This window comes from Diabrotica undecimpunctata, chromosome 1 (genome assembly GCF_040954645.1).
Source record: "Diabrotica undecimpunctata isolate CICGRU chromosome 1, icDiaUnde3, whole genome shotgun sequence".
NCBI lineage: Eukaryota > Metazoa > Arthropoda > Insecta > Coleoptera > Chrysomelidae > Diabrotica > Diabrotica undecimpunctata.
The window spans coordinates 151,575,452-151,592,908 of NC_092803.1; the positions used below are offsets into that span (position 1 = coordinate 151,575,452).

At 32.0% G+C, this 17,457-nt stretch overlaps 1 protein-coding gene across 1 annotated transcript in view; it reads right to left on the reverse strand.

Annotated features, from left to right (window-relative positions):
* The window catches only part of LOC140432377 (ras-related protein Rab-30-like), a 33,213-nt gene that overhangs the window by 13,606 nt on the left and 2,150 nt on the right, over positions 1-17,457 (reverse strand). The window contains exon 4 of the mRNA XM_072520232.1: positions 8,128-8,279. Within this exon, the coding sequence (XP_072376333.1) occupies positions 8,128-8,279 (152 nt within the window). The remainder of the gene's footprint in view (positions 1-8,127; positions 8,280-17,457) is intronic.

Sequence of the window (17,457 nt, forward strand, 5' to 3'; positions counted from 1 at the left end):
TCGAAAGATGATGTGTCTCAATGTACTGATAAACGAGGTACAACAAGCTCACATCGAAAGTTTTTTTCCTACCAAAGCCATTACACGAGAAACAATAATCCCAACAAAAAGTATTTAAATCCAGGACAAACAATACGAAAAATGTATGATTTTTACAAAAAAAAATTTGAGATTGATATGACAGAATCTAAGAAATTAAAATACTATAATAAAGTTTTCAACACAAAATTTAATTTATATTTTAAAATGCCACAGCAAGATACTTACAAAACTTGTGATAACCTTAATTTAAAAATACAGGTAGCTAGCGATGAAACTGCTAGGAAGGGATTTGAAACACAAAGAGAACTTCACCAAAGAAAGGCAGGTGTAGCAAGAGAAAATCTAAAAAATATTTCGAAAAGAACTATGAAGCATACATACTAACTTTTGATTTACAGAAAGCCTTACCCTTCCCAAAACTTAGTACTTCTATAGCATACTATAAAGGAAATCTTTATGTTTATAACTTCAGTGTACATTGTTTCAATGACGATGTAGGCTACATGTTATATGACATTGCATCATGTCATATAAAGATTTTAAAAACGCATACAGCTACACAAAATCATGTCACAATGTACTCTGTACCGGACAGAACCGAAACATCAAAATGACCCTTTTTCCTTTAAAGCTTGTACAAGAACCTAATCTCAGTATAAACACAATAGACCATACATTTCTAGTGTCAGGACATTCGTATTTACCCAATGATGGGGAATTTTGAGTCATTGAAACCGCTAGTCGTCATCAACAACAAATTTACAGTGTAGATCAATGGATAGATATCATAAAAAACGCAAAACGCTAACAGCCACATTTTTGCGAGACGAGAATGAAAAACTGTGATTTTTTTTAGTAGAGTTGCCTTGGAAAATTCTATTACAAGAAATCTACATGTGGTTACGAGTACAGCTGGCTTAATATTAAATGGATAAGATTTGAAAGAAACCATTCATTACAGTTTAAATTAAAAAAAAAACCCTTAATTATGATGACATGCCATTTTAAAAATATACAATGCCACTATATAGCTCAAAACGTCCCATAACAAGCGCAAAAAAATCTCCCTACCGATATACCAACACGGTTAAAAGGTGAAATTATATATGATTAGCTCACAATAAAAGTGAAGTAACTCCCAAAAAAATTTTTGTCTAATTTTTATCACAGAGACCAATTTAGTTTTTTTGTTTTATACTTATGATTAGAAACTTGGTCTTATAATGAACAATAAATAATGTAAATAACTCAATAACGACTTTTGTTTTTATTCCTGTACTTCAATTTACAAATGTCATAATATCTACAAATTAAATTTAAAGGAGTTACACAACTTTTACAATGAACGACACAATAACTATGTGTCTATATAAGTGTGTAAAATTTCAGGACGGTTTGTTAGTTAAGGAGTTATTGTTAAATTTTTATGACAGATATCAAACGTTTAAACACATTGCTAACTATGATATGCTTCTACAGTTATTGAACACAGTGCAATGGATTCTTGAATATTAAAAATACTAAGAAAAATGAGAAAACACAATATTGCAAAAATGTCTTTAAATAAGCCGTTAAAAAATTATGTATTTTGCTAATAAACAAATATAATATCTTTATAATTTTTTATGGTATATCTTACTAATTAGGTGGACCGAAAAACTAGTTAAAAACACATTTAACAGAAAAAATAACCTAACCTAAAAAATTATTGGATGCAGTATAGAAGTAATTTGAATAAAAATACCCCTACAAAAATGACCTTTGGTAACAAGCAAAAAAAATGAAAAGAATTCCAGTATCTTGTAATAAATGTGAAAGTTTCGATTGGTAGGAACCTTTTTTTTTCAAAAATATGCACCCAATTACGTATGAAACAATTTTGAAGAATTATGTAGCATTAAAAAACCCCCCAACTCACTTTTCAATAATCCAATTAGCTCTAATGAACTAGAGTTTGCATTAAAAAAAAATCGAATAATTCAGCTCCTCAATCAAGTCACATATGAAATGATCAGAAACTTATATCGCAGGGTAAAATTATTTCTACTTGAAATATTCAATAAAGTAGGGTTACAAAATGACAACATAGAGAAACTTTTGAGAGCTGTACAATAAACATTGAATAGTCAATAACTTTTTTTCTATCAGAACGGAAGAGTTATCACATTTGTAATAAATAAATTTTTTTTTGTCAATAATTAGAAGACATATTAAATCATAGTATTTAATTCCAAACAACTTTTCATAATAAAAATTTTCGATATTGTGAAATATAAAGGTAATTTAACTCTTGAGCGAAATTCATATTTTTTGACATACCGCATATAAGATTGATAGAATTTGAGATCTGATGGTTGCATCTTAAGGTTTTAGGCCATGCAGAGCTTTTTATGAACAATCATTTTTTTTAGTAAAATTAATAATAAAAAAGATTCCCATATGATTCCAACTTACGTGGACACACAAAGAGGCAGGGAAGGGTCGCGAAAGAGACGAAGAGACAACAAGTTGATTATAATAATATCAACCAATTCATTGTTAAGAAATCAAATAAAAAAAAATAGTTTTAGAATCGTCACTTAACAATTATTTATCAATTGACATTAAAATCCTTATTTCCAAAAAGGAGGAATTTATCGATATAATAGTTAAACTAGAATATTCAATGACATTTATTAATGGCCATATAGCAAAATTACCTAATCCCACAATTTGTTTGCTAATTAGAAAGTGTAATCTTATCAGTTTATCATTTTATCTATAATTTCAAAGCTGCTCTTGGGCATTAATAAACAAAGAAGTTCACTGTTTATTATTCAAGTTTGATTTGTTTTATATAAGACACTGGACATCATTAAGGGGTCATTAATATTTTTAACAACATTTATAAATAGATAATTATTATACCATTATACCATTTCTAATGTAGTCTAATAATTGTTTTTTGGGACTTTCTCTAATACATTAAATTCAAGCGATTGTATTTACAAATGACTCTAGGAACTCTAACTGTAAAGATTCTTCTGGTCAGAAAAATGTGACAAAGAAATAATAAAAACAAATGTTTTTTGATAAGCTCTGTTTTTAATTCAGGATACTTTTGAAAATATATCAGTAATTGTGTAATGTACTTCTTGATGTGCCTATCCGTGACAAATGTTGGCGATCATGACGGCTATCTTGTCTACAGCAACGCGGAAAAGTTGCACAGATGTTGTGCTGAACCAGGTTCTGAAGTTCTTCAACCAGGATGTTCTTATAGGAGCGCATATCTGCATTCATTTCGCATAATGTATCTGAAATACTGTAGCTTTCGAGATTTGATGGTGTTCAGTACCTCTCGGTTTTTCTTCATTCTTCTGAGCACTTTTCATGTGTAAATCGGTCAGTCCACGAGATCTTGAGTATTCGCCGGTACTGCCACATCATCTCAAACACTTCCAATATCTTGCAGATATCTTCGTTCAAGGTCCACGATTCAACACCATGAAACAGAACAGAGAAGTCACAGCATTATTACTTTTGTACCAAGAGAGAGATTGTGGCTTTTGTCAACGTGGAGTTTACCTTATGTTATCTTTTTTTTTTGCTAATTATCATGAACTTTGTCTTCTTTACGTTTATATTAAGTCCATATTGTTGACTATAGTATGTGATTTTGTTTCACTAAATATTCTTTCAGAGTAGCAACTGAAGATTACAGGAAACAAAATACAGTCTTGCCTCACCCCACGCATGATTTTTACGGTGGGTTCACCTTGAATTCTAAGATTATCGGTTTGATTCCAGTAGGGGTTTCCAATTATTCTCAGATCTTTGTTGTTAATTCCTGCTTTTTTTAGTATTTGCATCATCTTGGCGCGCTGTACTGTATCAACGCTTTCTCGTAATCAACCGGACATGTGTATACGTCGCAATGACATATGTCGTCTCTGTATCTCTGGAATAGGACTTGTACCGAGACCAGAACCTCTCTCGTACCAACAGCATTTATGATCCCGAACAGCTTGGAGGAAATTTGACTCTCACACAGCTTGTAAATTCTCTTATGGATTAACTCTAGAAACAGTTTTAGGAAATGACTCATGAGGCTTATAGTACAGTATTCTGTACAGTGTTTTTTCAGAAGTGCAACAAACTCAGACTTCAGTCATTCTGTTGATATTCTCCAGAGTTGTATATGATTTTGAGTGTCTTTGTGATTATTGCTATTGATTCGTTGTCCATTAGTTTGAGTAGCCCTGCTTGTATATTATCGGGGCCTGGTGCTTTACCATCATTTAGCTGTGATATTGCAGAAAGAACTTCCTGTTGCAATATTCTGTGCCCATAATTTACCTCCCCTTCTAGTTCAAAGGTGTCATCTCTTTGGTCTTCAAACAGTTTCTCTAGGTATTCTTTCCACGTTCTCACTTTAATCTGTTTGTCCAAGACGATGTTTCCGTCAGATTCAGTTAGATTCCTTTCTGTCTCCACTGTATTCCACCTGTGAGTTCTTTAACTTTCTTGTGTGCATTGTAACTAGTGTGTTTTAATTGCAGAGTCTCAATTTATTCGCATCTTTCCATTACTTCTTTTTCTGTATTCGCTTCTGTCCAGATCATATTTGGCTTTTTTTCTTTCGTCTATCGGCTTTAGGATCTCTATTATACATGTTTTTTTCTTGATTAATTTATTTGCCTTTAAATGTTTTTCCTTTACATTTAACTATTTCTGTAATTTGTTTGATCTTATAATGTATGAATATGTTCAATTACCCATATAACGGTAGATATAAGTAACTTTACGGTTTTAATGCATTTCTAGTATCCAAGACTTAAAAAAAACTGTGATCTAGAAAAAATCTTTATTAAATATACATATTTTAAGATTTATTTTTACAACCCCTACTGTTGATTTATAATAAATTTTTGACAACATTTCAACTTTATGGAGTCTTTTTTTGGAGGTTTTTCACCTGTTTTCACCTTCAAGAATCATTGGTGTTTCTTTCTTCTCGTCTGTTCCGTTTACCTCATATCTTTCGCCTTCTAGGTTTTCTTCTTCCTCTATATTAAGTGCCCGGTTAAAGTATTCCACCCATGGATTCAATAGATCTTTCCTTGTTATAAATAGGTCACCATTCGGACTTCTGCATTGGTTTGTAGTTGTCTTGTTTTCTTTTCTGTTGATGTTAACTTTCTTATACAATCTTCTTTACGTGCCATCTTCGCGACGGAGGTTGGCAATCATCATGGCTAACAGAGGTTGGCAACCATCACGGCTATTCTAATCTTAGATGCTGCCGCTCTGAATAGTTCGATTGATGTACATCCGTACCATTCCCTCAAGTTACGCAACCATAAGATTCTTCTCTTTCCTACACTTCTCTTGCCCCGGATTTTTTCTTGTATAATGAATTGAAGTATGTTGTATCTTTCATTACGCATAACATGCCTCAGGTATTGCAGCTTTCGTGTCTTGACGGTTTCCAATATTTCCATTCTTTTGTTGACTCTTCTCACGCCTTCGTTGTTTGTTACAAGCTCGGTCCATGATATCTTCAGAATTCTTCTCTACACCTATACAGTATGCATTGAATAGTAGTGGTGACAATACACACCCCTGTCGCACTCCTCTTTTAATTTCGAACTCTTCTGATGTGTGTTCATTAATGCGTATGTGTGCCTGCTGTTTATAATATGGATTTGTTATAATTCGAAGGTTATTGTATTGTAATTGTTTTGCTTTGAGGACGTCCATTAGCTCTGTGGTGGACTTTATCGAAAGCCTTGTTGAAATCGATGAAACAGACGTATATATCTTGATTCACATCCAAGCATCTCTGGATTAGTACGTTAAATGCAAAGAGAGTTTCACGGGTACCTACGCCTCTACGGAATCCAAATTGGGTTTCTTCAATATCCATATCAAGTATTTGGTAAATGCGTCTATGGATGATCTTTAAAAACATTTTAAGTGTGTGAGACATCAGGCTTATAGTGCGGTGGTCGGTGCATTCTCTAGTATCTTTCTTTTTTGGGAGACAAATAACTGTTGAGGTTTACCATTCATTGGGTATGCCACCCGACTGATAAATTTCATTAAAGAGCTTTAAGAGGACATCCATGTACTTATTTTCTATTATTTTAAGGATACCAATAGGCAGTTAATCTGGCCCCAGGCGTTTTCCGTTTCTGGTTTTCTTTAGTGCATACAATATTTCTTCCTTTGTAATTTCTATACTTGTTTCTCTGTACTCGAAAGATATGTCTTGTAGGTTTCCTCTTTCGTCGTCGAAGAGCTCTTCCATATATTCTTTCCATCGTTTTAGCTTTTCGTCAGTCGTTATCATAGTATTTCTATTTTTATCTAAAAGAGTTGTGTTATGGTTTCTTTTTTGCAGCCCTGCCATTTCTTTAATCTTTTTATGTAGGTTGAATAGGTCGTATTCGTTCTGAAGATCTTCTATCTCTTTACATTTTTCCTCATAGTAAGTTTGTTTTGCCTCTCTTATCATTTTTCTGATTTCCTTGTTAATGATTTTGTAATTGTGACTGTCACTGTTCTTGCCTTGTCTTCTTTGGTCTATCCTGCCGAGTATTTCGTCGGTCATTCAGTTGACTCTCTTTCTTATCGGTTCTTTTAATATCTCTTTGTATGGAATGATGAGGCAGTTTTTTAATGTTTCCCATTGTTGGTTTATTTCGTAGGTGTTAGTATCTAATTTATTAAAGTTGTCGTATATTTTCTGTTGGGGTTTGTTTTTTATAAACATATATCAGCTTCTTTCAGTTTTCTAATATATAATTTTGGAGTTCTTTGGGGCTTTCTAATACGTTTAAGCGTAAACGTGACATTAGTAATTATTGGGTTAAGGTCTGATGTGACATCTGCTCCTGGCTATGTTTTAACTGATTTGATGGTGTTAAGATATCTCTCTTTAATCATTATATAATCGATTTGGTTTTTTACCACTTTTTCCAGTTTATCTGCTGGTGAGCGCCATGTATATAACCGTCTCATATATCTTATAGGATAATATGAATTATTTCTTTCTGTTAAGGTTTTAATAAAACCTTTTTGGCGGAAAAGTAGGAAACTATACTTTTTTTTATAAATCTATCGCACTGCTAGTATTAACTTATGCAGGCGAAACTTAGACGAGACAAACAAAATACAACAGCAAACTAATTGCTGAGGAAACGAAGTTCTTAGGAGATTTGTTCCATCCATCCATCCAATGGCGCTACAGCCCAAATCGGGCCTTGGCCTCCTTCAACAGGCTTCTCCAACCTAGGAGATTTGTTAAAAAGGCAAAAACGAACAAATACATAATAAGAAACGAAATAATCCGAGAGAATTTACCATACCTGCATTATGGCCATATATGCAGAGTGGGGTAAAGTAGATTGGCCAAAAGAGTTGTTTATGAAACAAACAGAGGACGACTAGATGCGGCATAAAAACAACGAGTCAGGAGCAAGGAAAACTTCGGCATAGTAGATATACGAGATCGGAAACAAAAGGAGAAAATTAATAGAAGAAATTAAACATTTAACAAGGCACAGAAAAAAAAAATAGAATAAATGAATAAATTAATAGCTATAAGCAACTCCGGCGCCTTTTATAAGTATAATGAAAATCTGAAAGAAAAAACATTTGAACTTTTAAAGGGGTTATACCTAAAAATTTTATTTATTTAAAATTTTAAATAAAATAAATTTGCCATTTATTGTAACTGATTAATAATACCATTTAAATTGTGAATAATAAATTTAATACTGAAGGTTAAAAGCAAATAATATAAACACATGCTTTGTTTATTTAATATTGCATTAAACACTCTCAGTTTATTGAACTTATTATTATTTTTTTTTAATAACAAGCTCCGTTGGACTTTTTTCAACAAATTTTCTGTTTATCCAACAACAATATTAAGTCTCACTTGCTTGTTTATCTTAAAAAACTTAATAATTCTACTGCTACACTGATTAAAAAATATTATGAATTTTATATATTTTAAAGTATCTGATCAAAATTGAATCATAAAATGTTTGTTGATGATAACTTCTTTACCATAATTTTAAGAAAATGTATATCTACCTTCATAAGGTCCTCGGCAATTTGCATAAAAAGTTTCTCAACATTGTCTGACTCTTTTGCAGATGTTTCCAAGTAATACATATTGTGCCTTTCAGCAAATTCTTCACCTACATGGGCAGGAATCTCTCTATCTTCCCTATCTATTTTATTACCTACAACAATTTATCATAAATCAACAATAAGAAACTAACAAAAGGAAAGATGAAGTAAATTTAAAAGAATTTATCTTTGTTGAGCATTTTCTATGCAATATACAATAAACTGGTCATACTGCAGCCAATTTACTTATAGTACATGTGGATTTTGTAGATGTGTGTTTGAGTAATTGTTACCAAGTTAAGTCGGCTTCATTGTCTTTATAAAGATTCGCTTCTTATATCTGAATAATTGCGGTACCTCAGGTGAGTACTTTATTCAGTGTTAATATTAATGGCGGTGATGAAAAACATTTTTTAACATGCAGTAAAAGATGAAAAATTATCTTTTATTTAAATACGAATGAAACTAGATTAAAAAAATACATGTATATGTGTTCTTTATTAAGAATGTAATAAAAGAACTTCCTATATTGTTTAAAAATAATGGAAAAGCCATATTATGGCTGTAGTAACTATTTTTTGAGTCAGTATTATTACTATTCCTTGTCTTTTCATTATCTTTAGTTTTTCTTCTTTTTTCATCCATTTTTTTCATTTTATAGTTAATTTTTCAGAACAACTCATGTGTGGGATATATTTTGGTTTTTTTTTCTCAAACTCTATTTTGATTGTAAGTATAATTGTTTTTTGTTTACATTTCTACATTATCAATTTTGTTAGACACTTGTTTAATTAGTGATCAATCACCAATCTATACCCTGGCCGCTTAAAACATGGAATCCAAGGTCGCATGATCACTCAATGCAAGCATCGACAGGCGCTCGAAACTAACCTTATGGGAAACTGTTTACACCGTCATTATTTGTGTCATGATACTATAACTTAAATGTTTTATGTATCATGATTTGTGTTTCACTTTCGCTGGCTGGTAAATTTTGTAAAAATGTTTAAAATTAATGTAAATCAATAACCTCTAAAAAACGGTATAAATATATTATAGCAACATTGTTAGTTCGTTTTTGTTGAGCGGTGTAAACGTGGGAAAATTGGTAACATAGGAAGAGGAATATTTAAGAGTGCGTGCCATTCACATGATCATTCCATCTTTTCAGCGGCTCAACTATAGTACTTACGATTTACCTAACATAAAGGGCTACCAATTTCATTAAAACATATGTACATTAGACCTTGACAACACTATAAATATAGGCATTTATCTTTCATTTTTATTGGCTTCCTTATAGACAAGGTTTTTTACTAAGATTCTTCTTTTTAAAAGATTTCTTTGAAGTTTAAAACTTACATCAACAGTTCAGTTTAGTTTTTTAGAACTCATTTTATAAGTATTATCATTATGAAAATAGGTATTACAGATGTAAGAAGGAAAACAAAAAAAAAAAGGGTTCAGTGGGTGGTACTGTAGACTAGCGCGAAGCTTTATATTAATCAACAAAATTGCTGTTTTTACTATTTTCTTTACAATTTCATAATATTTTCAATCAAATTTCTATTCAGAAGCAGTTTTTGTTGATGTAGTAGTCACCTAGCTCTACATCAACACTCAGTCTATGTTAAATACATCTACGTATACAATACAATACAAAAAATGTTAGTAATCTTAAGATTTGTTTACAACAATGTTGTTTAAATATTTACAACAGCCATGTGAAACACATTTTAGATAAACTCTATTATTCAAAATATTCATATTTTACCCATCTTCTTCTTAACATGCCATACACCAAAGTGCGTAGGCGACTATCTCATTACTAGAATTCTGTTCTTGGCGGCGTAACACAGCTCGCCTGTATTGTGTATTCCTGTCCATTCTATAATATTCCTTAACCAGGATAATTGTTTGCGGCCGGCTCCTCTCCTACCTTCGATCTTCCCTTGTAGGATTAACTGTGGTATTTCATATTTTGCTCCTCTCAATATGTGCCCAAGGTAACCAATCTTGCGTTTTTTAATTAATTCAAAGAGTTCTCTTTCCACGCCGGCTCTCTTAAGGACGTCATCGTTTCGAACTCTATCCACCCAAGGTGGATAGAGTTCGAAATCTATTTCAAATCATTCTAAATTCTAAATCATTCTTCTCAATGACCACATTTCAAATGCTTCAAGTTTGTTGATAGATGTTTTTTTCAAAGTCCACGTTTCCATGCCATAAAGCAAGATGGACCATATATGTAGCACTTGACCATTCTGTAGCGTATTTCGAAATTTAGGTTTTGATTACATAGGAGCGGTCTGAATTTCACAAAAGCTTGTCTTGCCATTTGTATTCGGGTTTTTATCTCTTGTTGTGGATCCGATTGGTCATTGATTGTGGTGCCAAGGTATTTAAAAGTTTTCACGCGTTTTATGCGATCGTCACCTATGCATATTATCGGGTTTTCTGGAGGGTTTCTGCTAATGACCATATATTTCGTTTTCAAAATGTTGATTTTGAGGCCATATTTTTTACCTATGCTATTCACCCTATCAAGTAATAACTGCTGATCTTCCAAATTATCAGTTATAATCACTGTGTCGTCCGCATAGCGTAGGTTGCTAATTGGTATGCCGTTCACCTTAATGCCTAATTCCGTGTCTTCTAATGCTTCCGCAAATATATTTTCAACATATAAATTAAAAAGCATCGGAGAGAGTATGCAGCCTTGGCGGACACCTTTCCGGATTTCAAATTCATCCGTATATTGGTCTTGATCAATCCTCACCTTTGCCATTTGGTTCCAGTATAGATTCTGAATAATTCTGATCTCCTTCTGGTCCATGTTGGCCCTATGTAGTAGTTCCATCATGATATCATGTTTAACATTGTCAAATGCCTTCTCGTAGTCGATGAAGGTGAGGTAGACATCTTTTCGTTGATCTAAACAGTTTTGTATTAAGGTGTTCAAACATAAAATTGCCTCTCTTGTTCCTAGTACTCCCTTAAAACCGAATTGTGTTGACCCGCTAAGTTCTTCTAGTATCTTGTACATTCTTGAGTGTAATATCCTAAGGAAGAGTTTCAGCAAGTGACTCATTAAACTGATTAAGCGGTGTTCATTGCATTTTGTGGCGTTAGCTGTTTTTGGGATCATCACAAAGGATGACTGCAGCCATTCTCGCGGAATGTAACCAGTACCATAAATTCTATTGAACAGCTTTACCAAGATTTCGATATTCTCCTCGTCTAGTAGTTTTATTGCTTCTATTTTACCCATACTGAAGTTAGTTTCTCAAAGATAGGGTTATAGAAGGTTCCATTCATAATGTAATACCTGTAGATCTTTTTTTGTCTGTCATTGAAAAATAAAAATGAATGCATAAATCACATGGCACTAGTCACTGGAGATTCTTCTACTGATTCCAGTGTCATTCCTGTTTTCAGGCATGGGCTATCTACACGAAAATTTTATTGAATTGATCCCTGTTCATTGCTGCATGGAACAACTGCTTTACTCCTTGTCTGGTCCCATGTTGTATGTTACAATATCATAATTCTACAATTAATAGAGCTCAGGACATATCTAATCAATTAAATCAATACTTTGCCCATAATACTCTCTAGCAAATAACATACCACCTCCATTAAAATCTCCACTAAATATAGAGCCAGGAAAATACATATTTGAATGGTAACAAGTCTAGGAAAACCAAATTAGAGAGGTCATAAGAAAACCAAAAAAAAAGGAAAATCTCCTTGGTTATTGTGGCTGTGATGGGTTTAAACTGAATATTATAGAGAGTTTGCAGAGAAGCTGCTATCAATTATAATTAAATCAGTTAAACTCTCTCTTATTACTAGATTAATCCCAAACTCTATGAAAATGGCAATAGTGGTATTGTATAAAGGAGGGGACTCAAAGCAACCTGAATATGGGACAACTGGAATGACTTTAGTTTGGTTGAGAAACCATTCGAGTAGCAGAATATATAAAGTGCTATGTAACAATGTAATAAGCACGGCAGAAAATACTGCATGATCCTCAAGGGTCCTCAAGGGCCTATATCAGGGCCAACACTTTTCCTGATTTATATGAATTCATTATCCAATTTATCGCTGCCAATAAAAATAACAGAAAATTAGAAACTGTAGAAAAGGACTTAATAGAAATAGATAGGTAAGTGACTTAAGTGTCACAAACTCTCACCTACTATGAATAAGTGCAGTTATATGATCATTTCAAATGTAGATGAATATAGGAAGATGCAGTAGAACTCTGGAAAATTCAAATTTGATAAAAAGGAAATGGTCTTGGATTATATATAGATAGTTATTACATATAGATAGATAGACTTACTTGGGAACAACACCTATTACAGACATGTCATAAAATAGCTCCAATGCTAGGAAAAATTGCTAAATTTATAAGTCTCCCTCATCGTAAAATGGTGTATTATTCTCTAATAAACTCACATCTGTCTTATTTAACCATCATATGGGGTAATACCAATCACAAACAGCTTCATTAAATCTATTACATATAGTTTTGAATTGCCACACCATTATCCAACACCAGCTCTGTACTATTCAAGAAAAATACTCAATTACTACTTTTAATGGGAATAAGCGACAATTAAGTTTAAAATAAATATATTTTTGACATTTCAATTATCATTTTGGAAATTTATTTAAAATATTTTTATTTTAAACCTAAATTGTGGCTTATTCTCATTAAAAGTAGTAAGTAATTGCATTAAGATGCCACAAGAAAATAGCTTCAGAATAATATTACGGATAGTCAATATTGAATCAATGTATACTACGCAATTTTGTGAATTAATTTCATTTACGACAAGTCGACGCACTTACACGTGAATACAAAAAGATCATGAACAATATAAACCTGCCGATCCACCAAGACACCGAGGATGAACGAAATACCCGTCTCCGTTCTAGAAAACCACCAAAAACGGCAAGAATGATACATGAGGAGTTCAACATCACAAATGCATGGTCCCAAGAATGGAACGAATTGGAAAATAACATGCCCTGCATTACCCACAAGCCACCAGGTTTTGATCTTCCACGCAAAACATGGTCCACTCTAAATAGGATCCGAACCAGACATGGCAGATGTGCATACATGCTACATAAATGGGGAAAGAACCCGTCCCTCCACACATATTCTTAGTTTTTATTAATAATTTTTATTATTTTATCTTTATATTTAATTCTTTAATTAACGTGTGTGTCTGTCTTATAATCATGAATTAATACGGACCTGTACAGTCCGCCCCCTAACAGTCTGAAGGGAGCAAAACTATTACGCTACGAGGCTACGCACTTCAATCTTAGTTTAGTCTTAGTCTTGTATAAATCAGCGCGATAAACGCTTCAGTATTTTTTGTGTAACCTGACCACGCGACTGAGATTCTGTCCCATCCGAGTCAACCCCAGTGCACTGTGGGAGAAGAAGAAGTTACATCAACATCACAGGTACCGTAATTTGATTACATACACACACACTATTTATATTAATTGATAAATTTACATATAACTTATTTTCATATTAAAATTATACCAGCACCTAAATAAACAATTATGAGTGAGTGTTTCTCTTATAGAATTTAAAGCACATTCACCGTCTGTGGACTGTGGGGAGAACCAAACCATCGACCACATTATTCAAGAGTGTCCCACAAGATCCTACAATGGTAGCCCTGAAGACTTCCTGTTTGCAACTTCAAAGTCAATTGATTATATAAATACACTTATGTTTGTTTGTAACTAAGTATTTAAAGTTTGTCAAATACCTATATTACTAGTGTTTGTGTATTTGTTCTAAATGTGTTGTAATTGCCATACGATAAATAAATAAATATTGTGAATTAATTTGTAAATGTAAGCTTTCTTAAGTATGTTGGACATTGTATGTAACATTGGAGTATTTGCAATTGAGTTTGACCCGAGAGTAGATTTGTAACTGAAGGTATCAATTTGTGAACTGTTCTATATGCCGTGGGACATTAATTCCACCATTCTTTGTAAAGTTCACAACTACTTGACCAGTATGTGGAACCCAGTATTAACAAGATGAAAAAAAGTGATCTTTTTGGTTTATTCCTTACTTATTTGGTGATTTTTGCAAACCAATACAAAGCATAAAGGTTTTTTGATATTATACAGTAACTACTAAGTACTTAATACAACTGAACAATAATCAATAACTGCTTTTTAGTATTTTAGGAAATAAAACAATAAAATTAACTTAATGAAGTCAAACTACTGTATTTTTGCTCAGTTTCTGGTTAAGATATTTGCATATTTGCACATAAGAGATTGCACACATTTGCATTTAAGATATTTGCACATTTCTCATTGGCTAGAAATTCATTTTTTCCAAATATTCATATAAATGGAATGTTCTATAAATTGTGCTTAAGTAAATAGAGATAACATGTTTATAACTTCATTAACTAAGTTCTAAGTGCAATTGGTGTTTTTTTTAAAGCCACAATTGGTTTTTGGCCAATTTTTACTATGGCAGACTTCACTCATCCCAAATCAATTTCAGTCCTTTTTTGGTAGTGTTTCACTATTAAATTAGTTGAATTGAATGTAGGTGTTTATTAAAATCAAAATTCAACAAATTTCAACAAGATAAGAACTTTTTTAGCCTTTTGTGTCGGTACAATAGTTGTTATTTTTATCTACATAATCAGGAAATTTAATGAGGTTATTAATTTTCATTTATTTTGATTCATTCAAAATGTTTGCATTTTATTTGATATAATAAATAATAATTGATTTATTTAATTAATAATTGATTTGTCCTTGTCTTCTTAACATTCAACATTATAATGCTATATCAACTTTCTAGACCAACTCAAGCATATGTAGCAGCTGATATATGGCAAAATTTTATACAAAAAGTAACTTTTGTGTTAAGTTTAAAAAATAGTCTTCAAGAATTTGTAGTAAAAAAGTATTTACATTAAATATGAAAATTTTTGTAACGAAATATTTTTGCCTACCACATGGGGTATTAGTATAAGGGGTAGAAAATTGGGGACAGAAATTATCGGGGCGGAGATAGGGCAAGCAAAATAATCGATACTTGTGCGAACGGCACTCAGGGTTTGTTTGGAGTGCTGGGGTAGTGGATAAGTAAATGGCAAGGGGTCGGATTGGGCTAATTCCAAAAAATGAAACAAAGGGGTACTAACGTGAATCTCTTGGGACAAACAAAATAAAAGGAAACAGGAAATACCTCTAGCAATTTAAAAATGACGCCGGTTCGAGGTGCCAAATTATAACCATTATAACAGCTAGTTGTAACTATTGAAATAATTATTAAACATAAATATATCTTTTCAAATGAAACTAAAAAAAGGAGTTAGAGAGTTAGTCAAGATAAACAAACAAAATGGTTTACAAAAATTAAACATTTATTGTGTCTCACCACAAACAGTTACAAAAATAAATGGCACAAATTACTAGATTAATAGTTACAGAGTACAAAAATAACAAAGAAAACTTACATGTCATCCGTTTACAAAATCTAGGAGTTGGAGATATTACATAAACTTACAAAAAAATTGTTATTGCAATAGAGGTTAACCTTAAAAAAAAAACAAAATAAATGAATATCGAAAATAATAAAGCAAGCTGTCTTATGTTACCATTAAATTTAAAACAACAATTAAAATGACAGCTAACCATGCCCTAAGATTTACAATGTTAAATATTACAATTTTTAAATTTTAATGAAAGCAATTATTACTTTAGTAAAAAAATGTCTGTCTTTACTTTAAAATTTGAAACAAAAAGTTACCTGGATTTTTCACTAAAACACTTTGAATTTTCTGTAACTGGACTTCACAGGTTGTTCTGGGGTAGAACTGGGCTTCACTCTCTGTGTAACGAACACACAAACAAATTCATTCATCTCCAAACTGCCAAAAAGCCTGGGATGACAACCAGGGAAACAAAACGAGGATGGAAACGACGATTCTTCAAATCCTCACTTAAAACTTTAACTGAACCATAAACTGCCACAATACATTACATTTTTTCATGAAAAGAGACGAACAACGAGGAACATTTCAAATTTGATGTAAAATTTGGATCCACATCTAAGCCGACAGTCTCTTACAGCGATCTAAGTGAGAATGAGCAATTATCTTTTAAAATTCATTCGCATAACTTAAAATAACAAAACACTTGACGGAAATATTTATTTAAAACACAGAATATGAAACGCAACAGAATGCTGAGGACGTGCACATCTGTAACACATAAACAAACTCTAAAAATGTGTTTATCTTACTTGGCGACGCTAAGATGAATTGGAAGAATTCGGTGTTTTAATACATACGAATCGGAAATGAAATACACTCAAATATTCTTTGATTTCTTTAGCAAATACGAGGGGACTTCAATACATATCCAAAGAATTTTCAAATGCTACAAAATAGATAAGTAGATGTTACACTTTGTATTTATTATTACCTTAAATCTTTTAATACATTTTGACTCTTTCTGAAACTGTTTTACTTGTTTGTCTTTTAGCTTTATTTACCAATACTTGGTGAAAATAATCTAGTTGGATGGACACTTCTTTTAACATCAACTTCCAGTGGATTCTTTAGTGCATAGTGGCACATGAGAAGGCTTTTTACTGTATTTAAATTTTTGGTTTTTGCTTTTTCCCTTAGTGGGATGACTTTGCCTTTGTCTATTATATATAACTAGATATATCTGCTTAATTCAGCACAGCTATAGTATAATAATTCACAATTTTAATACAAAGCACTAAAATCGATTAATAAAGGATATGTATAATTACTATTTTAATGGGAATAAGCCATAATTGAAGGTTAAAGTAAGTTTATTGATATTTCAATTTCCACTTCACAAATTGTTCAATTGTGAAAATTAAAACATCAATAAATTTATTTTAACCTTCAATTGTGGCTTAATCCCATTAAAATAGTAATTACTTTAAAATGTCACAAAAAAATAGCTTCAGAACAATGCTATGCTATAAATACACTAAATGTTGAGAGTAACTATGAGTATACTGTATTACTTATAACTTTTAAACTGGACTTCACAGCACTGTCATAAAGTGGCATCTGAGTCACATATTGTACCAACAATGTTCACAATCTATTAATAGCTTTTTTATAACAAGAAACCTAAAAGTATGCCTAAATACACTATTACCTAATCAAGTATAAATTATTTTACAAATGCAGTTTGTACACACCCTATATAAGTAAAAACTTGAAGTTT